Source organism: Chionomys nivalis, chromosome 12, assembly GCF_950005125.1.
Source record: "Chionomys nivalis chromosome 12, mChiNiv1.1, whole genome shotgun sequence".
NCBI lineage: Eukaryota > Metazoa > Chordata > Mammalia > Rodentia > Cricetidae > Chionomys > Chionomys nivalis.
In genome coordinates, this window is record NC_080097.1 from 16,740,021 (window position 1) to 16,753,394 (window position 13,374).

General features: G+C 42.5%; 1 protein-coding gene and 1 long non-coding RNA gene across 14 annotated transcripts in view; one reads left to right on the forward strand and one right to left on the reverse strand.

Annotated features, from left to right (window-relative positions):
- Positions 1 to 2,981, reverse strand: part of LOC130885102 (uncharacterized) — an 87,329-nt gene extending 84,348 nt beyond the window's left edge. Inside the window, exon 1 of the long non-coding RNA XR_009058131.1 lies at positions 2,846 to 2,981. This is a non-coding gene — a long non-coding RNA (uncharacterized LOC130885102). The remainder of the gene's footprint in view (positions 1 to 2,845) is intronic.
- Positions 2,982 to 3,090: 109 nt separating this feature from the next.
- Positions 3,091 to 13,374, forward strand: part of Mycbp2 (MYC binding protein 2) — a 237,284-nt gene continuing 227,000 nt past the window's right edge. For all 13 annotated transcript variants that reach the window (XM_057786001.1, XM_057786003.1, XM_057786002.1 and 10 more), the window contains exon 1: positions 3,091 to 3,660. In XM_057786001.1, the coding sequence (XP_057641984.1) occupies positions 3,359 to 3,660 (302 nt within the window). In that variant the 5' untranslated portion in view covers positions 3,091 to 3,358. The remainder of the gene's footprint in view (positions 3,661 to 13,374) is intronic.

The following is a 13,374-nucleotide window of genomic DNA, read 5'->3' on the forward strand; positions in this document are numbered from 1 at the left end:
GATGGCAGCGCCCGAAGGACTAGAGCTGCGGTCACACGGGATGAAAAAATAAATTCCAAATCCTCTCCATTCTTTCTTTCTGCATAGTGCGGTGTGGAGCAAAAGATCCCCCTCCCCCCATACTCAGATTGCACAGGGCATTTAGGATCTTAGATTCTCCCTTGGCTTCCCTATTGGAAGCAAAGCAAGCAAGGATCCGCAGGGATGGCTAACATGGTGGTCATCATGACCTGACTTGGAGACCCCCACACCCTCCTCTTAGTCCCCTTGTCAGTGGAAGGGTGATTCCAAACACCCTCGCCTTTCTGGTTATGTGTCCTGTTCCCTGCCATCCCAGGGAAGCCTTCCAAGGTAGCTAGAGCTGCCAAGGCAGTAGCTGTGGCAGTTGCAGGAACCAAGAAAAAACAGTGCAGTGCAGAGGAAGGAAGAGGAGGAGGGAACTCCCCCCTACCCCCCCTCACCCCCGCTGCATTGACTATCAATTTAGAGTAGGGCGGCCGCTGCCGCTGCCGTGTGGAAGGAAACGCTGCCAACCGCAACAGAACGCCGCTCTCAGATACCTAAGTGAGCATGTGTGGGGCTCTGTGCACGCCTCGTGGTGCAGCCCAGTGGCAGCGGATTTCGGGGGGAAATCCAGATGCCCTGTTTTGTCAGTACCCCGAAGTACTAGGAAGGGGCTAGTCTAGTACTCTAAAGGACAATAAAGGCCATAAGCAAAATTTAGGAAGAGGTGGGTGGAACCGGGAGACCAGAACAGAGTCTGTATCCACTAGAAACTCTAATTGGGTAACGAGGGCTATGCCACCACCTAAGTCCTCACTAGAAAAGTTTCTTCGTGAATGAAAAAGAAAGGGAGGAAGGAAGGACGGACAAGACTGCTTCTAGGTATGATGGAGGAGAAAGTTTATTGTAGATATGAGGAAGAGCACAGAAGCAGGGACATCTGGGAGAGTCCAGAGTGAACAGAATCATGAGCCAGGCCATAAAAGGAGAGCGAGGAAGGGAGACCAAGAGGCCAGGAAGGTATATAGAAAAGGCGGGGGGCAGGTAACCGAAAATGGCTAGATTATATAGGGAAGGGCAACGGAGGAAGGGCAGGCAGCCCAGTCCCTGGGCTGGGGAAGCTTAGGGTAGAGGGCAGGGTGTGCCATCTATACCCTGTAACAGGTAGGGACTGAGGAATGGCGTGAGAACCTGGCAGCCAGGTCCACCTTGATATGTTATATAAGTACAGCAGTTAGCCATTCGCCCTGGGTTTGAGAGCTAACATTCTGTGCAGACATTCATTTACTTAACCAATATCTGTCTCCCAATGTGCCCTCAGTGGGTTGCTCAGACACCATTCCTACCCTGAGCAAAAGCCTACTAGTAGATTTTGTTCAACGTGTATTGATTGCCATTCCAGGAATAAATTGCAATGTGACAAGATGGGCATCTTCAATGCTTTAAGGCCCCCTCAGCTTTTCGAGACAAGCATTGTTTTGGCCACTAGTTAAAGAAGGAGCCTTACCCAAAGACATACAAGTATAAAGAAGCCAAGTCAGGATCCAAAACCAACGTCACCTGACTTCAAATCCTTTTAGGTAGCCTATTCTGGCTCCCACAACATAGCGCCCCGTTGTAACTCCCATTTGCCCAAATTTTTAGGGGCCTGCAGCATCTACCTGATTCCAGAGCAATGGTGCGATAGAATGCATCCTGTTCAATACTGAAGTCTGTAATTTTCTACCCGGACACATCAGGATAGGAACCTAACAACACCGGCTACAGGCTTACTATGCGCAAACTTCCAGATTAGCAATTATGGAAGACACAAAAATAAATAAGAATTTATGAGTGAATTTACAATGTAGGTGAAGAAACGAGAAACTTGCTTAACTGGCATTAAAATACCAACTCCTCATGTCTTTGTTTCTGTGTTTTCATTATTCCATGTCTAGGGAGTTTTAAAATTTATTACTCTAAATGATATAAGCCTATCATTTAAATTAAAATTCAATCTTATCAGCATCCTTATCCATCCAATTAATGTACTTCCCTAGTTCTTGTTTGTATTTTCAAATACTAAGGTGGAACTTTCATTAAGATAAATTTCATTTAAGATATAAGACCAAAGAGTTGCTACATTTTGTAGAGAACAATGGTAAGATTATTGCTAGACTTGGCACAGATAGTATAATCTTAATCACGCCTCTAGTTTCAAGTCGTATTCAAGACTCATCTTTGGTAATTTAACTGTGGGCAGAAAAAGGTAAGTCGCTATGGTCAATATAAAAATTCAGCTTTAAGTTAAATAAGGAGCTACTAAGAGAATATTTGAGAAAAATAATTGCACGAAGATTTATTTCTGATAAAATGCCGACAAGAATTTGGGAATAGCTCTGGCTTGCTATTAACACCTCATTCCATTTTCACAGTGGGGGAACTGGTTGTTTGGATCACTACCTTTCCTAGTCAAAGCTGTTTGCGTTTGTATTTTGTTTTTTAAGATCGGTTCTCACTTCACAGCCCAGGCCAGGAACTGGACAGAACTCACTACATAGTCCAGGGTGACCTCGAACTTGTGGGCAATCCTTCTGCCTCGGAGGCTCAAGTGCTGAGATTCCAGGAGCTAGCCACGGTGACTCTTGCTTCTCAAAGCTATTTTTAAGAGACTTAAATATAATGCTCTCCTCCCCCATTTCCAATTAAAATTGCCAAAGGGCTAATGCGTCCTGGCCAGCACTGGGCACAGTTCATCTTCACGTTGGCAGCACGGCCCTGGGAGCAGGCAGCTGGCCCTTAGACCGACAGGCACCTCTTTCTGTCAGGTTCGGGTTCTCTCACCTGGAGCGAACCACATTACCTGAAGAAGAACGCGGCCTCTGACAGCTTCCCCGGCACAGCCCTGGCTCTTCCTCGTGCTGTTAGTAAAACCCGGAGCCGCGGATTCGGTACGGCTTCGGCACCACCCGGCACCCTCAGCCCCGTTGCTGGCGGAGGGGGTGGGGCTGGCTAGGGCGCCAGGCTCGATCACTGAGCATGTGCGAGATGGTGCGCATGCTCTGTGAGGCCGGCCGCCTCCCATTGCGGGCAGCGGCGGCGGTGGCAGCGGCGGCGGCGGCGGCGGCACCGCCTCCTCCTCACACTCCGCGGGTGGCGGGGTTAGATGAGCGGCCCCAACAGCGGCGAGGGCGGCGCGGGGAGGAGGAGGAGAAGGCGGCGGCGGCGAAGGAGGTCGCTGTCTTTGTAGTGTCCCTGCTGCCGGCGCCCGAGGCCACCGCTCCAGCCGTCGTCGTTGGCGGAGGCTGTGAGGGCGCGCGCCTGCCCGCCCGCCCGCCCGGCCCGCGGGGACGAGGCGGCGGCGGTAGTGGCGAGGATGATGATGTGCGCGGCGACTGCCTCCCCCGCCGCCGCCTCCTCCGGGCCCGGCGGGGACGGATTCTTCGCAGCCGCCACCTTCTCTTCCTCCCCGGCGCCGGGGGCGCTGTTCATGTCGGTTCCCGACGGCTCGGTGGCCGCCGCGGGGCTGGGACTGGGGCTGTCCGCCACGGACTCTCGGGGTCACTATCAGCTGCTGCTGTCAGGCCGTGCCTTGGCCGACCGCTACCGGAGGATTTACACCACTGCGCTCAGTGACAGGGACCAGGCCTGCAGCAGCACTGGACACCCGGCCTCCAGGTGAGTCTCGCGGACGCCCTTCCTCGCGCCGCATGCGTGTGCATCTCTCTCTCTCTCTCTCTCTCTCTCTCTCTCTCTCTCTCTCTCTCTCTCTCTCTCTCTCTCTCTCTCTCTCTCTCTCGTGTTTGTGTGTGTGTGTGTGTGTACGCGCGCGCGTGTGTGTCCACCTACTTAGCACCGGGCTTGCAGTCAGCTCTGGATGCTGATGGAAGAAGCACTTTGGTGATAGCAAGAGGGTGTGGTGGTCACAAGTGTGCGTGCGTGCGTGTGTATATGTGTGTGTGTCTTTTGGAGGGGAAGGCAGGGAAGATGGGTGCGTATGGGTAACGCTAGAGAGGGTGATGGTGCAGGTCCGTCATGACACGTGTGTGTATTGTTGAGAAAGGAGGCATGGTAGAGAGGGATGAGACCCTAATGCATCAGGAGAGTTTGCGAGAGTCCTAAGGGGAGGTGCTGACGTTTCTGTCTGGCTGTGGTGTTATTTGCACGACCTCTCCTCATTGCCTGCCTTCCTATAGCTGCCCTCCATAAAGGCTGCCTTTTACTACTGGGAGCAATGCTGTAGGTTAAAGACAGTGATGTTTGTAGGGTGTCTTAGATACCAAGCTAGGTGGAGAGTTATGAATAAAGGATATAGATGGAGATTTGTGCAGATGTGAGAAGTGGTCGATCGGGATTTTGAGAAGAGTAGTTTGGTTCTGGGGCCTTTGGCCTTGATTGTGCTCGCAGCTCCTGCCTTGTTCTGAGGTGCCATCCGGCCATTTCCCTTCATCTAATGTTCTGTTTCCTGTTACTGACAGGTTTGAGAGCACAGGAGTTTTGTAGGGAAAATGGGAAAAATCTGAAGAATTTAAAAATATGACAACTGGGCCTGGAGGGATGGCTCAGCCATTAAAGGCTGGGCTCACAACCAAAAATATAAAAATATGACAACTGGTTAGGGTTTACCTGCTGTCTAGTAGCTTGCTCACCTCTTTCAGTTAGACTGGCTACACTGTCAACTTCCTAGATAGAGATGCCTTATCACTTTCATTTTCTTTTCCTTAAAATATGGGTACCTTTTTAAGATAAAGGCTCTCTCCTGCTGTTTCCCTTTCATGCCTTCACTTGTCACATGCCCTGAAGGAGCGTGGTCGTTGGGAATCACCTTTGTTTCTTCCCACAGTCTCTTACAGAACACTCAGACAAGCACAGTAGGATTTTTAAAAGTGAGTTTGGTGAAGCGAAGTTTTTGTTTTTGTTTTGTTTCCCTTTCCCTTGCCCTAAGTCAGTGTGGCTTATGATGGCCACGTGGCCATCTTTATCTCCCATTAGGAGAGGTCTAGTCTGTCAGTCTAGCTAGGGTACCCATCTGTATTAAGGCTGATCTGTAGGAGAATTGTAAAGATGGAACTTCCTCCACACTTTTTTCTGGATAAACCACTTATATCTATTTGTTGACAGGATTGTGTGCATCAGTAGTTGAGTCATGGATTTAAATGTGTGTAGTAACTACACTTTGCTATTTAGAACGAATGTAAGAATGTCACAAGTGTGTTTCTTGCTAATGGTTTTTGGAAAGCAGCACAAATCACATTAGAGAATTTACCCTGAAAATTAGGTCTAAACTTGAGCAATGTGTCTCTGAATTATTGCACTGTTCTACACCTGCACAAATGCCTCTTAAAGATTTAAATTTTTTTTTATATTATTCCCAAACTTGTGCAATAATCTATGTTGCATATTCTTGTTTTGACTTTCTACTGTTTTTTAAATAATGTCCTTTTTTTTAAATCCAGAACTGTACTAGCATTAGTAGACAAAATTAAATGTAGGTTAACTTACTTAAAATTGGTGATTTTTAGATTGATCATTATCTGCAAGCTATCAATAAAACATTTGGAATTGATTGAATTAGCTCAAGAAATGCTCATGGAAACCAACATTACCTTGATAATGCCGTCCAGTGCTTGTTTACAATATGATTGTATATTATAGTTCACCTGCAACTGTTCTTTATTGTGAATTGGATTAAATTCAGTCACTTGAAAAATTAAGGATGATAGGGAAGAAGAGTTGGGGTTCAGTGTTATTTTTTATATGCCACTGAGTTAGAGGAGATAGATGAGAATAGGGCTGAAATTCTGGAGAGCATCATGGTTAAAGGTTTGAGAAAGGGGAACAATAGAAGAAACAGAGAAGAGTTATAAAACTAAAAAACGGACCAGGCAGTAGCACCTCAGGTTCTAATAAAGAAAAACAAAACAAACAAACAAAAATGTTTTCAGAAGTGCTAGATATCAATAAGTGAGAACACCTTCCCAATCACTGGTACCTTTGGAGCCAAGTAGTCATAACTGGGGTAAGCTTAATGGGTGTGTGGGATGCACCACCTGGGAGGAAATGAAGAGAGGTCATTCAAGTATTGGAGGGCAGGTGAGATGGTCAGCTATGGGAACTTAAGTAGAGAGGAGGATATTAAAGAATTGAAGGAGGGGATGATTGATAGCAGTCAGTGGAGACGGGTTTATGATGATAGGTTAGCCATTCAAAAACTTAAGGGTTGATTTTCTTTACTATAGAAAAGGAAGTATTTCTAAATATACAGACTGATAATTTCTTGAAGATGGTATCGTATCTGTGCTTTCTGGTGATCTGAAGAGGAAGCATCATGTTTTGGCATCTATTCTGTAAATAAGTGTCCATGGTATATACTGTTGTAGGTACTGAAGGCAGAGCAGTAAGTACAAGACAAAATCCTTAATGTTTTTGAACGTACAGTTGGGTGGTGCTAACAACTGGTCATTTCTTGTAAAAAGTAATGATAAAGGAGATGCAGCCATTTTCACCTGATTGAGCATTGAACATTTATAGTTGAACTACTCTAGGTGATAGGGTCAGCAAAGTTCTCCTTGGGAGTTGGCATTGAAGTTGACATGTCTTGAGGAAGGAGATTTAGAAGTGCATATGAGGAAATTAGAAAGATTTTAAGAGAACAAACTTGTGGTTCAGGGAACAAAAATGTAAGTGAATTATCAGGATGTTGAACAAATTCGGTATTTTCGATTGTTTTAGGTATAAGATTCAAGCCCAAGGTAGGATTTTGAAGGTATTTTAACAAAGTGGCTAAGAGTTTGGACTCTTGATATTAGAGTGGCTTTAAGTCCTGATTGTCATCTGTTGTTTGCTAGTTGTGTAACCATGAATGCTACATAACTTTCATTTCTTAGTTTTCTTATAAATGTAGGAGATAACAATATGGGCTGTTTTGTAGATTAGATGGACAAATATGTGTAAGTACTTGGCACATTATATGTTACTAAATATTAGGGGTTTGTTTTCTTTGCTGAAAGAATTTGAGCATATGGATAGAAGCAATAGTCTTGCCTATTACCATTGGTTTAGGGATCAGTGATTTTGAATGTAGGAATAATAGCTTTTATGTATTCAATGGATGAATATGTATGCTTTTTTAATTTTTTTTTGTTTTTCAAGGCAGGGTTTCTCTGTAGCTTTGGAGCCTCTCCTGGCACTAGCTCTTGTGCTAGTTGGCCTCGAACTCACAGAAATCTGCCTGCCTCTGCCTCCTGAGTGCTGGGATTAAAGACTTGCACCACCACCGCCCAACCTATGTATGCTTTTTGAATTAATGAAACTGATTGAAATTATAATATTTTCTTGGGGAAAGGGACTGGCCAGGCAAGTCAAGAAAAACAATGTTTAACCAGTTCTCTGAATGGTAGTACAACTTCACATTTGGGAAGTGTCATACTTCTGTGGTAGAATGTTACAGACTGTAGACTGCCTTAGTACACATTCAAATTTTATCTCTTTTTATGTGTTAAGTTGGGCTGTTTGTGGGTGTTTGAAACATGTTCTGCTCTGTAGACTTCACCAGGCCGTGAACTTGTAATCTTGCTTCTTTGACTCCTGTGATTGGAGTATAAACAGAGACTGCTTGTTCGTTTCTCAGCTGCCCAAACCTGAATAATCACACAGAAATTATATTAATTACAAAACTGTTTGGCTAATAGGTTAGGTGTATTCCTAGCTAGCTCTTACATCTTAAATTAACCCATTTCTGTTATCTATGTATCACCATGAGGCTGTTTCCTAAGGCATCTTTCTCCTTCTTCAGCTACCTGGTGTCTCTCTGACTCCACCTATTATCTCTCTATATCTTTGTTTGATTTTCCCTCCTCATTCTATTCTGCCCTGCCATAGGCTGAAGCAGCTTCTTTATTAACCAATGGTAATAAAACATATTCATAGCATACAGAGGGGAATCCCACATCATTGGAGTTATAGTCTGTGTCATTAGGCCCAGCCTGAATGTTTTGCTTTATGGTTTTTGGGATCTTGCATAACCCTAACAGTATCACTATGTAGCCCCAAAATAAGAACAATCTTCCTGAGTCAGCCTTCTGATTGCCGGAATTACAGGTATGCACACTACAGCTCTCTTTCTGTTTCTTGTAACTTTTTAGGGTAATCTAAAGGCTTCATGCCCATACATGTTAAATGTCTTTTAAATGTTATTTGCTTTTGTTGTTACTGAGATCATGATTACAATTTCACTCAGCCTATTATAAACCTTACTAGTTAGAAGATAAATGAGGAAAACTTACAGTTGACTAATTCAGGGTTGAAATGTGACTGGAGGTCAAAGTAAAACAGAAATTGAAAGCTTTTGGTTGTCTTTGTAGTGAAAAAAGAAGTGATGTCCAGCTGGAAGTGATCGACTGCCATCTAAAGAATAGTGAGGATATTGGGTTTGCAGTGGTCGAAGAGCACCCCTGCTGTAAATATTAGAGAACATTATGACCAAAATGAGGATTCGTGTTCTTTTCTGGGTAAATTAATTAGTTCCTTTGCTACTTTTTTCCTTTTTAAAAATGCCACTTGACTGGCATGCTAGTGCACTCTTACCGTCCCAATCTGTGGATAGTATAGAGGCAGGGGGTCAGGAGTTGAAGCCAGCCTCTGGTAAATAACAAGTTCACGGCTAGCCACTGGTACATGGTATACCATCTCAAAACAGAACAGAAGAATGGTCCATTCCCTCTGTGTATGGAATTTGGGTTATAAGAGGTTAAGAAGTCAACTCTGCAAATGCTGAGGGTTATTACTTAGAACTAACCATTTGTCTTATTAAGACTTAGTGTTGAAGTTCCCAGTTTTGAGTGTATTGTCTGTTTGGGGGGTGAAAGTTACAAATACTTAGGGGGAATGTTAAATGAAATCACCAAGAAAATAACTATTATGACAAAGAGATGGCACTCTGGGCCTGCTCAACTTCCTGAGTAGAGGTGGGGAAGGCAGTTTGGATGTCGGTTATTATAATAAAAATGTTAACATTAGTGCTAGAATGTAGGTATCAGGAGGGAGAGAGGGCTGGGGATTCATTCTAGGATTGGAGAGATTAGCCAAAAGGACTGTATCTGGAAGAACAAGAAAAATTAAATTCTAATCAGAAGTATTGGGAAAATCCTGATGGTTTTGAGCTAAGAAGAGACATTATTCCAGAAGTGGATTAGGGAACAATGTAGGTTGAATTATATGTGTATCTGTGTTAGTGAATAGGTAGTACTTCACACAGCTGTTTTTCTGTGGAATCCTATATTTTCTATAATCACATTAAGGCAAAGATACTACTCTGTTGGCATATTAATTGGTAGAAATGTAAAATGCATTAGTCTCCTAGCACAAGAGAGGTAAAAAATCTTGGCTCTCAAGAAAACTTTGTTAATTTAAAAAATAATAATTAAATAGATGAAAATATGCTAACTTAATAGCAATATTTTCATACTAGAAACTATTCTGTATAAAAAAATCAACAAAACCACTTCCTGTTTTTCTCAACAACAGACTCTAAGTGTGCAGATTTCTTTTTGTGTGGGGTTAGGTTAGTGAAGATTTAATTTACATGCAATAAACTAACCCTCTTTAAATATTAATTTAAAGAGTCTTGGAACCATCATTACAGTCAAGGATAGAATAGTTTCATCATTTCAGAAAATTGCTTTAGGTATTCCCAATCTCCTGGCTACTTATATTAAGCCGAGATCTAGCATTATATTTTTTCTATAATGCTGTATAAATCTAGCTCCTTTTAGGATGGGCCCTTTCCTATTGTTCATGTTTCTGTCATTCATTAGATTCTTCGTAGACCTTTTTAGTATAGTATAGTATAGTATTGAGTACTGTATGCTGCCCTAGTCTAGGTTGCTGGTTTTCCTTACTGCAATGGTGCTAACACCAGTACCCACCAGACCTCTCCCCTGTAATTTATGCTTTTCTCTTTGCAGTGAGCACATCACTGTGGGAGAAAGGACCTTTCACCTAATCGTTTTAATGTCCTTTGATAGTCTTTGCCTGAGTCAGTAATTATAATAGAAGTTTAAAATGTTTTTTTTACCTTTTCGATTCTGTTATTTTTTTCTGTATTTATTAGATAGTGCCTTTTGTGTTCTAGTTCAGTGGTGATGTGACAGGGGCTACAGTTAGATTACCCACCCTCCTTCCCAGAGATGGAGGCACAGGCTCTTCTAGCTTTGGGGCATATTAAGAGTTATGGAGGTAGCTGAGTTCCCCAGGCATGCCTCTTATTCCCTGCACCTATAGATTGTTCTGTGCTGATATGTAAGTGCCTGGCCCATTTGTCTCGAGGGAAGACAACTGTAAAGGAGCATTTCTACCTGAGCTTCTCCAAGGTAGTGGCTGAAACCTTTCTCTGGCTGAATTGTAGTTCAGCTTCTGCTCCATACTACTTTGATCACTTCTCCTTAGCACAGAGCACTCCACAGTAAGTCTTGGTGTCTGTCACCTTTTCTGTCATTCCACTTGCTACCAGGAGCCATCTGAGGAACGTAATTGTGTTTTGACTACACTGAAAACCCCATTCTAATAGTGTCAACTGAGCACTGCTGCTGCTGACCATCTGCATGCTCAGTTGCCACCTGGGATGTGGCTTCCATGAATGGGCATGTTCTGCTGGGTACGATATCTTGGGCTTTTGAGAGGCTCAGGGAAGTATTTATTATAATGGTAGGATAATGAAGCTGGCTGTTGCTGAGTGACATTAATTGATGGGAATGATGAAGAAAGACATAAAAGGTAAAAGGAACTTTCTTTTTCATTTTTAGCAGCATGTACAGGAACATCCACAGTGGTCATAAGAAACAAAGAATGGGTTTACTTTTAAGATTCTAGGGTGGGTAGAATCCTCATTTGCCATACCACCTTCAGTGTTCTGACTGGGTTGAAATGGAATCCTGACCCTTAGAAATGGACTTCAGAATTGATATACTCCTTCACTGTCTGCTGACCTTCTCACTCTTGGCCGTAACAGACAAGTAAATAGAGTCAAGTTGTGAAACCTGTTTCAAGGCACTGGACCTGTTACAGGGACTACACATGTACACATGTTCCTGTCTGCATACACACACACACACACACACACACACACACACACACACACACACACACACATTCTTGTTCCTAAATGAAACTGAGATGCTCTAAAGCATCATAATAGATATGTAGATATTTGAATTTTCAAAGGAAATACAACAGTGCCTGACTCAAATTGCTAGCTTGATGTAGTTAATGGTTTTGACTTTAGCTAATAGTACATTCTTTTGATGGTATCCCATTTTTGCAAAGTTAGGCTTTTGGTGGTTGAGATACAAATCAAGCATTACTTGTTACGGCAGCTTATCCAGTCTGACTCCATGTTTGAGAACTGTTACAGTGTCCAATAGTTTTCCTTCTCACAGGGATGGTTTTAGACTAGAAACCCACTTTATATTAAAGGAGGACCGGTGAAATCTATTTGTCTCATTGTACACCACGTGCCCAGAAGGCGATGATCTGACAAGGCATACGAAGTCTTTTGGTGGCAATACTGATGACAATACCATGCCTTGAACATGATACTCTGCAATATGAGGGGGCATCCTTTGGTATTCCCAGAAAGGAGAACAGTTGGGAATGGTTCTGTGCAACATCGTTTTCAGTGATACAACCAGCGAGTTTGTGTTTCCTCTCTCTCTAGTCTGAGCAGTAGGAATTAAGAAATACTGGTTCTTAAAAGAGAAACATTTTAGAAAGAAAATACAGAAAACTTCTGTTATACTTGAAGCTACAGTTGGTGAGGGTCAGAGCTCCAAAGAAGTCTTTCTTTGGCTGGGGCTTATGGCTGTTTCTGGAAAGTAAGATTGTCAGCACATCAGAGCACAGATGTTTGTCACGTAAGTGATCTGCTGGGTGTCTCTCAGACTTTAGTATTGTCCTTATCCTCATAAATGAGTTAGATAATAATTATCCTAGATTAAAAATTGCATAGGCATGGTGTTCTTAAATATTTGATAGACTCCATCAGAGGCACTTAATGGTATACTTCCTCTCTTTAGTGGCCTGATAGCATATTTCTTTTAATACTTAATAATATCTGTCATCTGGAGGTGTCATAGTTTGTTCTCTGGAAGGGAATCTTGGCAACTCCTAAGTTTTGACAATTATGAGTTAAACTCCTATAAACATCATGTGCAAGTTTTTGTGTGGATGTAAATTCTCAGCTTCTTTGGGTAAATACATTCCAGAATCTTTAATTGTTGGATATATGGTCAGGGTATGTTTAGTTCTGTAGGAAACTGCCGAAGTTCTCCCCAAGTGGCTGTACATTTCGTGTGTGTGAAATGAAGCTTTTCGTAGTTGGTGTTCCTCTGTGTCCCTTGCTGACATTTAGTGTTGTCAGCATTCTGGATTTTGAACATTCTGATTGATGGATCTCATTGTTGTTTTAATCTGTATTGCCTGATAACACCTGTCTTAGAGCATCTTTTCAGGTGTGTATTTTTATTTTTGTATCTGTTTTGAGAAGTGTCAAGGATGTTTCCTCATTTCCTCCCAAGATGATTGTTTTGGTATTGTTGGATTTGAGAGTTCTTGAATAGCCTGGATAACAGTCTTCTATCAGATATGTTTTTTGTAGCTATTTTTTTCTAGTCTGTATCTTTTCCTTCTCATTGTGTGTGTATATATATGTACACACATATATATATACACACACATATATGGGGAGGAGGCATTTTTGAGTTTAATAAAGTTCTATCAATTATTATTTTCCTGGTTCATGTTTTAGCATTTTATTTTAAAAACTGTTGCCATACTCAGTGCCATGTGGGTTTTCTCCTATTACATCTTCTAAACACTGTATTGTTTTGAGTTTTGCATTCAAGGTCTATTTTCCATTTTGAATTAATTTTCGTAAAGGATGTAAGATCTGTATTTAGAGTCCCCTTTACTTGGTGTCTTTGCTGGGTTGTTATATCATCCTTTTTTATTGCTTTGCTTTGCTCTTTGCTAAATGCCTTTTGACTGTATTGATGTGGGTCTGTTGTGGGTTCCCCTGCTCTTTGTTCTGCTGATGATCTGTGTTTTGTTTCTTTAGCACTACACCAGCTTGATTACTGTAGCCTTATAGCTACTCTTAAAGTAAGATATGCCAGGCGGTGGTGGCGCACGCCTTTAATCCCAGCACTCGGGAGGCAGAGGCAGGCGGATCTCTGTGAGTTCGAGACCAGCCTGGTCTACAAGAGCTAGTTCCAGGACAAGCTCCAAAACCACAGAGAAACCCTGTCTCGAAAAACAAAAAACAAAAAAAAAATTAAAGTATTTACATTTTTATTTTCACATTGTCTTATCTATTATGGGTGTTGTCTTTCTCATAAA